We start from the raw sequence: 15,276 nt of genomic DNA, 5'->3' as shown, positions 1-15,276 counted from the left end.
TTCCCCACACGCCCCCCGGCCCTGCCCCGCGGGGTCCTCGGCCGGCCGCGGTTCCCGCCCCTGTCAGTCAGAAGGTCGTCCCGCTGCCTTCGCCCGCCCTGAGGGGAAACGGGCAGCCGAGACCTGGCGGCGAGGTCCCGCAGCGCGCCCGGGATGGCGGCGGGAAGGAGAGAGGCGCGACAGGCCGGACGCTGAAGAGACTGAGGTACCTCCCGCTTCCCAGCGTGGACATCACCCTCCGCGTCGGGCTGCTGGGGAAGGAGAGGCTTTCGGGGGTCCGTGTCCTTTGTAGGCACAAAAATTGTGGGTTCGTGCCAAAGGGACGGTACGGGGACATACACGGTGACAGATCTCCTTAACTCGGGCCCCGCTCGGTTCCTGACACCTCCTCTGGAAGCTGGGCATTGTGAGAGAAAATCCCTGCGGCTGGCCCCAGCCTGGGCCCCTTTTGCTGAGTCGATCAAGTGGTTTCCAATTTTAGTTCTCCAGATTGACTCATAACTGGCGTTTGTTTGTAGGAGAACAAGCAAACTGCAACTCTCCTTTAGATAGGATGCTTCCCTGGAAAGGCCTCCAGTGCCAGTTTTTGACTAACTTTTTCTCTGCAGAACTGCCCCTCTGCATGTAGGAACTGGGGTTCAGCTGAATATTTGAGTGAAAAAATAACCCACATGCATTGGCAAGGCTGGCGGTAATTCCCCAGCTATCATGAGTGAAAAACCACCATGCTGCTGTACTGGCATTGTGTCATGCAGAACTGATAGGCAGTATGTCATAGGCCCAGTGTTTAAAACAAGTGAAAAAGATACTTACTGCTTTCAGGTGGTAAAGACCACCACTTGTAAGATCCCTCCTTAGCAGTATTACATAATGTTATTATTGCACTAATACGCTTTTTCAGTCCTGGAGCAATGCACAACTTTTGAGTCAGAAGGCATCCAGAGGTGATAGTATTCCCACATACAAATTTAGAAATATACTAATAAACAGAAATGTTTTCCTTTTATTTAATTAGAACAGTTTTTCTAGCATAAGCATTTTGTAAGTGATCTGCAACTGAATAATTAGTAAAAGGAAATCACCAGAAAATTTAAAATTTAAATCTAGCTTAACTGAGTTGAATTAATAAAGCCTTAAACTTCTATAAAACCTTTGAACATGATCCTGTTGTTAATAAAGCAAGTGCATTAGATTAATATAAACCCTTCTGGAACCTGTTGCTATTTGTAACATGGTCCAGGCTCAGTTTAGCGTTTAAGGAATTACTTTAATTAGACTGTTCATTCAGTGGAAATACTGGAAAGGGGAAAGTCAAACTAGTAGGTGTGGATAGCGTTTCAGAGGAGCAGGGACACTACCATACCTCCAGCGGACAAAGCCTGTCCCAGCAGACAGGGATCAAGGCTGTGTTTGGCTTGGTCAGCTGGAGAGAGGTTTGGTGGGAGCCCTCGGTGGCAGCGGAGGTTGGTTTGCCCACCGCTGCCCTTGGGGTTCACATGAGGGCTCCCCCTTCTTTCCTTCAGGTCTCATACCCTCCAGGTGAGGCAGGGGGAGGGCTGGGGGGTCAGTTCAGGGAGCCTGGACAGCTGGAGCTGTTGGCCGAGGACCATCTGGCTGAACGAACTCCCCAGGCTGGAGGGATGGGGCTGGTCAGTGGCTGGCCCTCAGAGCACGGGTGATCCCGGAGGGGAGGAGGATGCCTGCTCTGGTTTTGCGGGCCACCGTATCCCCCCTGGTCGGAGATGTCCCTGGCTACCCAGCATCCCAGCTGGCCTCAGCCCATCCTACGGGCACGGTTCAGCTGTCCCCTGCAGATCCTGCGGATAGAGGGGGCCGGTGCGTGGGATCAGCAGTTCCTGCCCACTCGGCAACCTCTGTCCCACGGGAAGATGGGTATCACAGCTGAGAGCACGACGTGCCTGTCCAGCCCTTCCAGGATCCCGCAGGGCACAACTCCTCCGGGTGCCGGGGACGCTCCCGGGCCCGGGCCAGCCCTCCAGGTGCGGCTCCTGCCTAGGTAGTGTCATCGCCGGGAAGAGGGAGCGTGTGACCGGCCCGGGGGGCGGGCGGGCCGCGGTTTCCGAACCGCGGCTCGGGGCGGTCCCGGGATCGAGCTGTGTGGTCTCTCTCGGGCACCTCCCGGAGCGAGTGCTGGGGGTTGAGGCATGCCCTGCCGTCGAACCGGCAGCCCCTGTCCTCCGCTAAACCCGAGGAGAAGGGATGTGTGCGGCAGCGGCTTGTAGACGAATTACGGCTCCAGGAAAGCCTCTCGCCCTTTTGCCTGAGGTTATACGAGCGCTAAAAGGTGGCGGGGGAGGAGGGGGATGGAAAGCACAGGGGAAGGATACCCTCGCTTCCCGGAGCCCTTCGCCTTTCACGTTGGCCAGCTCTCCCGTTTTACGCTCCTTCCCGGCCAGGGAATACCCCTCCCGGATCGGCAGGCAGGAGCACCCAGAGGAAGAGCTGCTACAGCCCGTGTCGGGTGCTGCAGACATCCTCTCAGTAGCAGCGGGGCTGCCGCAGCTCCTGGGCGGCACGGTACCGCGGAGAGCCGGACCCAGAAGGCACGGCTGTGCCTGGGCATGTAAGGAGTCACACCGGCTCTGCTAAGGCTACTTAGCAGGCACGGGGAGTTACGTCTTACAGGACTACCTGCACTAGAGTACATTCACTCAGAAAAGGTGGTGATCAAGAGAAAAGTCTTAGAAGTTTCCATTTTTAATCCAAGAGAGGGAGGGCAAGAGATTAAGCATAAATCCGTTCCCTGGAAGAAGCAAGCATCTTGTTCCAGAGGCACTTGTGACCTCCTGTCACTCTTATCACACTGGGCACCTGATATCCATAAAAGAGAAGCAGGCACTATCAACCTGACCCATGACAGACGATGCCAAGTTTGGGACTAATAACTGATTCTTTTGAAAAAGACTCTTAGAAATGGTAACATCAAGTAACAGTTAAATGTACTTTAATTCCTTCAAACAGAAGGATATCTTGAAGGTACATCAGAGAAATTATTTCATTGATTTCAGTCTCAAAAAAAAAAAAAGCATGGCTTCAAAATTCAGGAACAGTATCCAATAAACAAAGTACTATCGTTATGCACCTGTTTTAGAGTGTGGTACAAAGAGAAGCTTACAAATTCAAATGAATGGCATAAATGACTGAGAAATCAATTCAGATAATGCTTGTTTACAGGGACAAAAACTATGGTGACAAGTATGAATAAGCACACAGATAATCTGTTTAAAAAAACCCAAACCTTTCTAACTGTATTTACACACACGGATATATTTGCTTTCCTTTGGCACTAGAAATTACAGACAAAAGATTCCATTTTATAGCAATTTAAATAAAAGTAACCTTTGAGTCATTTAAGTCATACAGCCCCAGCACAGTAGCTTCACCTTTATTAAATTGCTGTCAGCTCTATATTCTAACCCTAGAAATTCAGGCCACAAAGCCCAAATTCAGCTTCCACCTGTGACAAATTTCACTTGGCAGGATTAACTGGATATGAGGAGCTCAAGCAGCAGTGGGGAATTAATGAGAGATACAGACAGATATTTAATAAGAGTGAATCTCCCATTCTTATCAGAGGTGGACATCTACCTTTAAATGCTCTTTATATGCATATACAAATTAAATCAAGTAAAAATCGATGCCCATTACATATATTCAGCCAAATTAGACATGAAGTGAACAGTCAGAGCACATGATGGCCATCTGTAGTATTTCTTCAGTGTTGCAGAGAAACATGTTAATCCCTATTCATTTCCATTGCTAGAAAAAAAATAAATTAAGATTACACTTAACAAATATGGTTTATTCTTTTAGCACGTTAGTTTAGTCTTTAGCCGTTGCCAGGAGTAAACCCTTAAGTTTCACAGGAAATTCAGTATTATCAGTACAGTAGCAAGAGTGTTTTGACACCCTATAAAATCCTAAGGAATGTGCAAGAAAAATCTCAGAAGTAGCATTTAATTACCCAGACTTCTCATTTCTTGTTCATGGTATTTGACTTTACAGAACCTGAAGATTTGATTACTTTCAAAACAGTTTTTATAGGTCTTCTGTTAGTAACCAACAGGGGTGTAACAACAATGGCACAATATTTTTCCCAAAGCATTAAAGACTAGGAAAATATTATTTTCTTTGAAGAACTACAATCAATTAGGACTACATAAAAATTAAGTAATGAGGCATCATGGCAAGTAATAGCACATCGACCCTCTACCACAACAGGAAGCGGTTTTCAATCTTACAACAAAAAGGAACCAAATGAAAAAGAATCTAAAATTTATAGACTTCATAGGTTTTGTTCCTTCTCTCTCTAGATGGTAAGAAACTGTTACTAATTAACATTTTACTTTGCTCTGCAAGCAGGATCAGGGCAGAAGCTTTTGTTGAGATGGAATAAAATAAATGGTTGCCTTATTTTTGCATTGATCACACGCAGACTGGACGTTGTATTGTCTCTGATAACTGGACTGAATCCAAGCTGGACCAGACACTTACAGAATGTTTCCCTCACACATGTTATTTGGGCATGTCTCAAATAGAGATTAATCTTGTTCTGCTAAGTGTATTCTTAAGCATCAAAATAAGCTGAATTTGACTATAGCAAATTCCGTGAGGAAAAGGAATCAGAGAATATAACAGCAAGTCTTCCCAGAAGACAGTCTTTTCTACACATCCAAAGAGAACTAGCTGTTTGAATTTTAGATTAGCTGATACAACATTTTTTTAAATATTTCAAAAGCACAGCATGTTAAAACAACTTTCATTACACTTTGTGGAATACCAGTACCAACAACCTCTAAGTGAAACTGTTACAAGCTACTCAAATGCAGTCTCTTAAAATGAAAAAGAGTACAGTATATCTAAAGCATATATACATGCTGCTACCAAGGAAAGAAAGCAGTGAAGTAGCAACTTTATACACGAGCTTCACTAAGAATCTTGCTCTTTGAAATAGCCCAAAAATTAGCTTGCACTTAACATTTATTTTCAACTGAAAAGACTTACAAAACCACCCAAATCTTATTATAAGACCCCTTGGTCTTTTTATTCTCAGCTTGCATGGTATTTTCATGCAAACTGATTTACTGGAGATACAGTATTGTAAGTTACTACTTAATAAAAAAAAATAATCTAAGAATCAAGTGATTTTTCTTTTTGCAAAACATGAATATAAACCTCTGTCTTCACACAAGGCATATGCACCTACAGCCCTGTCTTACAGAGTTAGGTAATTCTAGAAACAGAGTGTGCAGTACTAACTACCAAATGAAACACTTTACAAGTACTGAAATAGTGGAAACTAAATGAACTGATTATCAGTCCACACAACCACAAGGTTGCATTACACTACATAAATACTGACCAAATGCCCCCAAAAAATGCCAAGAAACTACAAGAAAGTTCAAAACAGGGTATTAAAACTGTTTCTTTCAGTGAAGACCAACCAGTCCCTTTGTGTACACATTTAGTTTTATTGTAACAAAGCAACTTGTACACTTTAACGTTTAAAACTGAGCATCTTTCTTTCCTTTCCAGTGAAACAAAAAAAAAAAAAAAAAAAGAATTTAAAAATAAACAAGAACAAAATTACAATAGAGAATGTCAATTCCAAATAAGATCCTACAGGTTCTGCTGATTCTCCATCAAGTGGCAGGGCTCAAAGTCATCATTAGGAGAAGATTTTATTTTAAAAGTGTCATCTTAAACTGCAAGGATGTTTGTTAAACATCACAATTAAACATGCCAAAGGAGAAGAAGCCATGTTGTCAAAATGCCCACTTAACCCACCCAAACATCTGAAACCCACCCCGGCTGACCTTCTATAACCCCATTTTTTTTTTTTTAGTTTTTTCTTTTTTTTAAACAAGAGAAAGTAGACAGATACATGTTGGTAAATGCTAACTGTCCATATTCACATAGAGACACAGTGTAATCTCTGAGCCCAATATACAGAGAAAGAAGGAAAAAAGCTAGATTCTATGCACTACTACACAGGGGCCTAGCACTCTTCAGCTTCCAGCAGAGTGAAGGGAGCAGAAGGTTTTCTTTTTTCCCACAGAACATGGTGTGTTGATTCCATAAACAGTTTTTGTTTTGAGACAGAAAGGGATAAAAATGAACTTGAAACAGAAACCGGTAGATTCTTTTCCACTGTATTCTGCTCAAGGTATTTCCCCCAAAATAAATTGTGAACCATGGTGTAGAGGAGAGAAAAAGAGACCTCAAGAGAACAAGGCGACTGAGCACAAGAAAAAAAAGACAGCAACTTGCTCCCAGGGACTGGAGAAAAATTAAAAAGGTAAAAAGGGGGTTTGGAATCCATCAGTGTTCAATTAGTCATCTTCTCCTTCATCCTCCTGTTGAAAGATAAGCAACAATTAAAAAAATCTAATCACTCAACTTCAGATAGCACGAACTTTCAAATGCAATAACCAGAATTGTTTTACTACCCTACAGAGTACAGCCCTACAGTGTTACTCATAGCATGCTATACGATGATCTCTCTTTCCCTCTTCACTAAGGGGTAGTAACACTTGCCATGAGTACCTGTCTACACAGAAATCAGTTAATAACTGGATGTCCCAATGAAAAAAACATCAGGTTTGAAAACTACCGTGACTTAGAATCACTACAAACCTTGACATAAGTTTAATGTTTAGGAAGTGAAGGGGTCATCTTTTTTTCCCCTCTTTTTAAACTCTGAAGAGCAAAATACTTCAACTTTCAGATGCTAAATTTGAGGTTATATAATAGAGCCCAGTACTCTGGTGTGCACAACAGCCCTCCTATCTCAATACAAGTAGTTTTTTGCTGCTGAAATTCAGACACACCACGCCCAATTACGAGAAACAAAGACATTCTAAACTTTGTTACCAACACCCTGAATGCTGTCACTGGAATCCCACTTGCTACTAAAGGAAATTTCTACTTCCTGAACCCAAGAGAGAGTCTTAGCTAAGCTGGCCATAAGCAGAAATAACCCAGCAGGTGGGAGGATGACAGAACTGGATGCATCAACAAAAGCTATTTACAAGTAAAGCCTTGCTAGAATGCTCACTAATAAGAATTTTGTTATGCTAATATCCTAGTTCTAGAGCACCTCCCTCACAAATTTACTAAAACTACTCATTTGCACTGTCTCTCATATACACAAACATACATATTACTACAGTGAAACTACTCCACAAGTTAAGGTAGTAACAGTTCTGCTTCTCCCCTCCAAACACCTTGTCAGTGATTGTACAGAAAAGAACTATTTTACCTTTGTAACAATGGCTCAGTATTCTTTTAAGATCCGTCTTAGAAATTTCTTTTGATTCTCATATACCAGAGATGGAAAATCTAAGGAGTAAGATTACTCACCTCTCCTTCCTCTCCCTCATCGTCATCTTCATCTTCCTCCCCCTCATCTTCATCTCCTTCTTCATCAATATCCTCCAATCCTTCTTCCTCTTCATCATCATCATCATCCTCCTCTCCCTCCCCTTCTTCATCATCCATATCAGGAACCTTAAAGACACATATGCAACATTAACTACAGTGATCAAATTCACTTTCACTTTCACAGTGCTATTATGGGTATGGATCAACAACTCAGCGCTATACTTACCAAGTAGTACTGTAATGGATTTGGCCAGATGTCATCCTTGATGACTTCTCCTAGTTCATCAGCTCCTGCATCAGAGTGGTCAGTGAACCAGGTAAAGAAGCTTTCTGGCTCTTCATGCTGCCTCTTCCTACTGGCTTTGTTCTGTGTCTGGCTTGAACGTTTTGTCAGATCCTGAAAAGAAAGTTAGGAATTTCCCTAAAGAAGTGGTCTTTACGTGGCCTTTTTTTTTTTTTTTAAATAAGTACCATTTAGAAACGTACTTGTCTAAACAACCACAAGAAGTCACTTACCACACCCTCTGTCAGGGAGAAGTCTTTAAGAAACTTTTGGGACCCAAATGACTCACAAAAAAGATACTGTGTTTCTCACAAACATGAGAAAACAGTAAAACCACCTGTTTCTTTTAATGACCTCCACTGAAATACTGAAAAATCACAGGATCTTGCATTTGATTTGTTTCCCTATCACAGGGAAGCACAAGTGTGACAAATGTTTAATGACATACTGAACTTAAAAGATTTCACAATGGCTAAATGCTACTCTGAGAATAGCTGCAATTGCAGCTAAACACTACAACTACTACAAACACACAATTTAAGAGATACTCAGTCTCCACACCTCCAAGCTCTTGTCTTTAACTTCAGATAAAGAACTGCCTAGCATTCTTATCCTAAGATTTCCCGCTTTGAAGTCTTCAGACCATTCTTTGTAGTAAGTGGAAAAAACCACACAAACCGCTAAAACATATGGTCACAAGAACATACACAAGTCCTGCATCTACCACCTTACCCCAGAAGTTTAATAAGTTTGCAACAATCATTTTGCCAAGTCTGAAAAGGAAATTACTATCCGCTATTTAAATCCATTCTTTCTTTGATCATATGGTAACTCCAAACTTCTAGCATTTGTTTTCTTGATAGAATCACAACATTTATAGGTTTAGACGCTTTAATGAAGACTAATAACAGAATTCACGGTGATTTTGTGTTATGTTGTAAAGATCACTCAGCTAGTTTGCACTGGACTGTAACTTCTTGTACAAGAGGAAAAGTTCTAGTTCTCAATGAAAAAAGATTTCTTCTCAGTCTGAGGGTAAGAAAACAAGCAACAACTTAACTGCAACCCTCAGTTCTACTTTTAAATACTAATTTCAAAATCTTCAGGATAACATGAAAGTGCTCCCAACTTTTACAGAAACTAACTACAGCAAATTAATTACGTTTGAATACTGTCTGGATGAAAGACATGCCCACATTATTGTGTGGCTGCAACTTCTCCAAAGATGTGGTGTCTGGAAATGAAGTTGGGGGGGGATAAATCACAGACCCCTATCAGACCCCCCAAAACCCCGCTGTCCTCAGAATTCATAATTTAACAGTTATCTTAAGAAAACAACAAAACAGAGTCTAGATCCACTATAGAGACAGACAAGCTAATGCACTTGTTACTCTCTCCATCTAGTCATACTTGTATTTTCACTGTTTTAATGGTGGTGCTCAACTGAGCAAGAGAATTCACTACAGATCTCCAAACCCTGCAAGATAGGCACAAGCTATGTATGTAGAGAAGTGGAAAGCAGGTTGAGTGGGGAAGGGAGGACAAAGCAGCTTCAATAAAAAAAAGTAAAAGGAACATCATGAAAGTGATGGTATCACATAGAGCAGCAATCATCTTTCCCAGATGCACAAATACATACCTTCCCAGATTTCCATTTGATCTCAGTTGATTTTGAAGATGGATCTCCACTTTCATTGAGGTGAAACTCTTTGGAGAGAACTTTATTTTCAAAGTATGGATTCTCATCAAAATACTGCAGAGTTGAAAGCAAAGAGTTAGAATCCACATAATGTAAAGACACGTGCCAAGTCAAACGTGGTACTAAGTGGATAACTGAAGAGAATAAGTTACAAACTACAACCCAGTACGTGATCACATTTAAAAAAAACCAGAAAAATCACAAGTGAAGGAATTATTTAAAGTACTTACAAAATCTATTCTGTAACCTGATTTGATGTCTTCAAATTCTGTCACCTCAACTCTGGTCAAATAATGCAGTGCTTCCTCATCTTCTTCTCCCAGCAGTGCAGATACTAAGACAGAATTAGGAATCCCACATTAACAAAGCTATGAAATGTGTATCATGCAGATGAAACACAGGAAATCGATAGCAAGTAAGATTTGAAGAGCAACACATCTGTCCAAGCCAACTTCTTGCAGCCCATTTTTTTCAAGTGACCAGCCAACAGACTTAGCATTTGTGTGATTTGCATTTGCTGAGGTGAAAACATTACTTTTGCTTGTTGTAGTTCAACATTAAGAAGCAGCAAAAGCTACCTGCATACATGCACCCTTCTCTCTGAAACCCATTTTCACACGTATAGCTTGCCCAGTCTAAGCAGTCTACAAACTTGTTTTGTCCTCTCAGAAAGTCTATTGTCAAGAGTCCTAAGCAGCTCACTTCCAATTAAAAAAAAAACAAACCCAAACAAACTAGAACCCCCCCCCTTTTTTTTTTTAAAGGGCCCAATTAACTAAGAAAAGTGGAAAACTTGTCGTTTAAAATGCAGAAAGAAAACCACCATGGGATTTTAGTGAACAAGATGTTCCTTTGGTCAACAAGCACAAGAAATAAAAAGCTCATAAAATGCACTCTAGGACAAAAAGGGAGTGTTTGCATATGAAGCGGGCTTCTGTTTAAGCATATGCCCAGCAACAATTCTAGAAAACCCTCAGAGCTGCAAGACACTCGCATAACAAGCAAGCAAACACTGAATTTACAGGAAAAAGAGAGGGCTATTAAGAATATACCTTGTGGGTGGTTGACAAATGTTGTTACCCAGAAATTTGGGATTTTGGCGATCAATTCTGACCTCTTCTGGAAGAATGGTTGGCGGAGTTTGTTGTATTTCTGTTCTACTTTCAAAATTTCCTCACTGGCTTGTTCATTCAGTCTGTAATGGGAAGAGCCACATTAACCACAGGAGAGAGAACTGAAATTTAAAGACACATCATCAGTAGTTAGCTAAAACCTGAGTGGGTCTGATTGGACTAGTCTGCCATATTCAACAAATGACATATCTCAAACAAGAAACTGAGGCCCAAACCTGTAACGACTATTAAGAAACACACTCCCAGAAACAATCTCAGTGATCCTAATGAAACATTCCGAACACACTGTATGTTTTGCAGCATTACATAAGGGACGGACCCTTATTTATGCAAAGCAAAGTCATATTTTACCTCTCAAACATTTTGTTCGCAAAAGACCTCAAGATGGATAACACATAAGACTATCACCTGCTCTTTCTAACTTTTGGGCAGGCAAGCAAGCTATAGCAAAGCAATTTTGTATCCCACACAAGTAAAATCTGAAGACATAACATTTAATTGGTTTTATAAAAAGGCAGAGTCCTGATACTGCAACAGCTTCACGTGGCCAGAGCCTCAATAGTCACCTGCAGTCTTTGCAGGACAGCGTGCATGGTGATCAGATCCAGGCAAATACCGACATAGAACCCACAGAGCTTTCTGGCACATGAAACTAATGTTTCAGTGACAGTTTCTACACACTACTCTACAAGCATGTGAATATATAGTGAAAAAAGAAGTATAATAAAAGCTAACTTTTCAACCAAGTTTTTGGTTCTGCTTACTTTTGCAAAATTGCATACACGTTAACGTGAAAAAAAAACCGAAATAAATTTCTATTATCAAAACTATTACAATTAATTTAAAATTTTAAACTCAAGTTCCACCCTTTTAATTATACACAGTTGAACAAGAAACCAGGATACAACTTGAAATTTTTTATCTTACACAAATACTTCTTACACCTAATCAAGTAAGAACACAACTATATCTGGGCAGAGTTTAAAAAGAGTGAGAACTAGTACCAAGTGCTTACTTTAATAAATATTTTTATTTTTGAAAGTTACATTTTAACTTCTGCTAAAACATTTTGAACGTTTACCTGTCTATTTCATTCTGTACTTCATCAATGTGTTCAATTGCTTCCTGTTGCTCTTTTTCTGAAAAACAAATGAAAGCACATCAAAATCCCTTCATTTTCGAGTCTGACAAATCACCTGGGGTTTTCACTTAAGACCTTTTCTAGTCATCTACTTTAGAATTACACAGGTATTTCTACTAAGTGTCCTAAGCGTTACTAGGCCTTAAAGCTTCAGCTACTTCCCCGGTGTACTATGGCTGAAGCGCCGAAAAGTTTGACGAAACGGCACTCAAAGCGAGTTTAACCCTAGAAATCACAGCTCGCATTCCCCTACACAGTTTTACAAGTCAACTGAAATGGCAAGTCTATCACGGCAGATTAATAACAATTTAATTTAAAAAGTTGTAAGCCATATCTGCTAAGACCAACACATTTGAAAGAACATTTAATAATTTAGGGAGGACAGAAATATCAATAGAAAGAGCCTGACTGGGAACACGCCACCTTCTAAAAACTGCAAAGAACGTTCGAAAGGGCGGTTGCAAGCCAACAAGACTCCCGAGTCGCCGTCTGGCAAGTATTTTCTCCTCGGAACTTCCCCTCGACAAAGCCTGGCAAAGGTCTCCGTCGCAGGACGACTGTTTACCTATCGCGCTGGGCGATGAATGAACGGCAGCGGGAAGTCGCCCGAGCAGTGCAGCACGCTCACTCCTCCCCCGGTAAGTTTCCCGCACGGCTCAGCCCGCGTTAGGGGACAGCTCTCCCCGCTCCCCAGCCGCGCGGGTGGACGCGCTGCCCCCCTCCCCACGCCGGGCACGGAAAAAGCACGTGTGTGACCGGAGCTCGCAGCGGGCGCAGCACCGCGGGGCGCGACGGCGGACTGGATGGAAGCAGAGCGCTTCGCCCTTCCCGCGGCGGCGGCCGGGAGGAAACCCGCGGCGCGGCGACCTTTAAAAATACCGCAGCCGCCCCGATCGCACGTGGGGACGGCGCGGGCGGCTCCATCGCCGCGCCGCCCGAGCACCGCGTGGCTCCGCGGGCGGGCAGGCCCCGGCAGCGGCGGCCCAGCCGGCGCCGCTCCATCCCCGGCGCGGCGGGGCAGCACCACGCGGCCGCGGCGGCGCCGAGACCAGGCGGCGGCGAAGCATCATGGCGGCGGCGGCGGAGCACAATGAGGCTCCGCGGATGCTGCTCCGGGAGGGCGGGGGGGGGAGGCGGGGGGGGTCCCGCTGCTCCGCCAAGGCCGCAGCGCCCCCCGCCCGGCCCCGCCTGCGCCCGTGGGGAAGGAGGCCGGGCCGGGGAGCGGAGACAAAAGGGCGCTAACATGGCCTCCTCCTGCTGCTGCTGGGGCCTGCACATCCGCCCGGCCGACCCCGCGCTCTTCCCGCCTCCGGCCCGGCCGCGGCCCGTGTGGCTGGGGAAAATGGCGGTCGGTGCGGCGCGGTGCGAGGCGGAGGCCGCGGCGGCTGCCGCCATTCCCTTCCCGCCCCCGGCGCGGCCTCACCTGAGGTCTCGTCGGCCCCATCGTGGTTGGAGTTCAGCTCCTTCTTACTGACTTTGGCCGCCGGCGCCGACATGTTGGTGGCTGCGGAGCGGAGCGCGGAGGGAGGGGGGCTGTAACGGGACTGAGCGGAGGGGGGGGGGGCCGGGCACAGACTCCTCCTGCTGCTGCTGCTGCTGCTGCCGCTGGCTGCCACCGCCGCTCTGGCTCCCTCCGCCTCCGGGGCGCTCCGGCCTCCTCCGCCCGGACCTGGGGCTCCCGGATAACAGGGGGCGGCAGCGGCGCTCGCACTGCCTCACGCTCTCCACAGCCAGAATCACCACCACCACCGCCGCCTCCTCCTGCTGCTGCTGCTGGCGAGGGGCGGGCAGCGCGGCGCGCATGCGCAGCAACCCCCCCCTCCGGGGCACGGGGGGGACGGCGGCCTCAGCGCGCAGGCGCACCAAGCCCCCCTCCGGGGCGCTGGGCAGCGGGCGGCGCAACGCGCAGGCGCGCTCCTCTCCCCTTCGCGAGAGAGGATGAGCGCACCGCTCTGCGCAGGCGCGGACACCGCCTCCTCGCCGCGGGCGGCCTGCGCGCAGCCGCAGAGAGGACGCTCGGCAGCCCCGCCCCCGCCAACCACCCCACGCTGGGCGCCCATTGGCCGCGCCTTGCGCCCTCGGAGGGAGCTGGGGGCGGGCCCTCGGCGCGGAGACACAGAGGACGGCGCGAGAGGCGGGAGAAGGGCGGGGGAGGGGGGGGGAGGAGGGAGGAGTAGGGCGGCGGCGCGCGCAGGTGTGCATGTGGGGGGGAGCGCGCATGCGCGCGCGCGCGCCGCGGCCCTTGCCTGGCGCACGTGGCCGCGCGCCCTCCCTGCGGGCGCTGCGCTCGAGGCTCGCGCGTCCCCTCACGGCCGCCCCCGCCCCGGTGTGGAGACCCGGTGGGTGACAGGGCCGATCCCGCTCCTCGCCTGGGGGTGGCCGGGGCCCCCCAGGGGAAATGGCGGGGAGGCTGGCTTTTGGGACCACCGGTAACCAAATGGTCCCAAAACGCTTGCCGTCCCAAGCAGTCCCACTGCCTGTGGTGGCCCCTCTGGACCAGCCCCAGCACCTCCTGTGCCTGGAGAGGCTGCGTGAGGTGAGGTCGCGTTTCCACCCTGCCTGGCTCTGGGAACACGGCGACCCCCATCTCGCTGCACTGCCTCCCGTAGCTGGAACATGACTCAAAGCGATAACTTCAGACAGTACATTTTAAGGGCACAGAGGCCCTGTCAGTCACATCCAGCGCAGCCAGTTAATGTGGGAGCTTAACTCTAGAAGGTCATTGAGCCCAGCTGTCTGCCAGCACACCTGCCACGGCACCAAGAGCAAGCAGACTTTAAATAACTCTTTTTGTCCCTTTCCTATCCACCTGTCATGGAAGAGCTCATTGCAGCTTCACAGCTACAGCTAGCTCTGTTTTGCTCTTAAAGTAACAGCCGAGCCACTCTTTTCTATGAACGTACGCAGCGTATCATTCACAGATGAGTATTACGACATAGATCAGGCTAAGGAGCAAGTACAGCTTTGATGCAGTAAGAACTTGTCTTTAGTGTTTGCTTTCCCGTCACACGGTATTACCATATTCTCCCTGCTTGTTTCCTTTTTTGTCTCTTCAAGTTGGCCTTCCAATGGACTTACTTGACAAGGCCTGGATTAGTTCCTGCCTCCTCAGAGGTCTTAACTATAGTTTTCTGATTCCTGCTCCCACCTGTTGCTTCCAAATCCCAATTGCTTTTTCTTTTGTATTCCCAGCTGTTGCTTCCCACCAGCTATGTCCTTGCTTCCACTGCCACCCACAACTGCTGCCGCATGTCCACGATTTGTATTGTGCTTCCGCGTGCAAACAGCAGGAGAGAGGAGTTGCCATCCATTAGTCCTCTGCTTTCATGTACGGCAGTGAGCTCTCTTAACTGCTGGGCACGAAACGTAAGAAAAGCATCACAACTTTACAAATGCAAGATTATCAAATCCTTCCCAAGAGGGATGTCTCAAGGCCTTCCTGAAGCCCATCACAGTGAGATAACTTCTCATGCTCTGCATCTCCCAAGAGCAGTTAATACGAATATCTTCACAGACGGACAAGGTAAGCAAGCTCATGTGTGTGGCTTGGTTTTCTTCCTTCTGTTTCCTTTGAGTCTACTATGCAGTTGTATCTGCTTGATTTTTTTTCCTCTTT

The 15,276-nt window shown here is 46.2% G+C and overlaps 1 protein-coding gene across 1 annotated transcript; it reads right to left on the bottom strand.

Moving 5' to 3' along the window:
- Nucleotides 1-5,472: 5,472 nt before the first annotated feature.
- Nucleotides 5,473-13,444, bottom strand: SET (SET nuclear proto-oncogene). The gene is made up of 8 exons (XM_075056034.1): nucleotides 13,084-13,444; nucleotides 11,601-11,658; nucleotides 10,439-10,581; nucleotides 9,617-9,720; nucleotides 9,327-9,440; nucleotides 7,631-7,801; nucleotides 7,384-7,530; nucleotides 5,473-6,377 (listed from the first exon to the last, which is right to left on the bottom strand). Exons 1-8 carry the CDS (start codon nucleotides 13,154-13,156, stop codon nucleotides 6,354-6,356), a joined length of 834 nt encoding a protein of 277 aa, XP_074912135.1. The 5' UTR covers nucleotides 13,157-13,444; the 3' UTR covers nucleotides 5,473-6,353.
- Nucleotides 13,445-15,276: the final 1,832 nt, after the last annotated feature.

This window comes from Buteo buteo, chromosome 23 (assembly GCF_964188355.1).
Source record: "Buteo buteo chromosome 23, bButBut1.hap1.1, whole genome shotgun sequence".
Lineage (NCBI taxonomy): Eukaryota > Metazoa > Chordata > Aves > Accipitriformes > Accipitridae > Buteo > Buteo buteo.
This window is presented reverse-complemented; position numbering and strand designations above follow the sequence as displayed.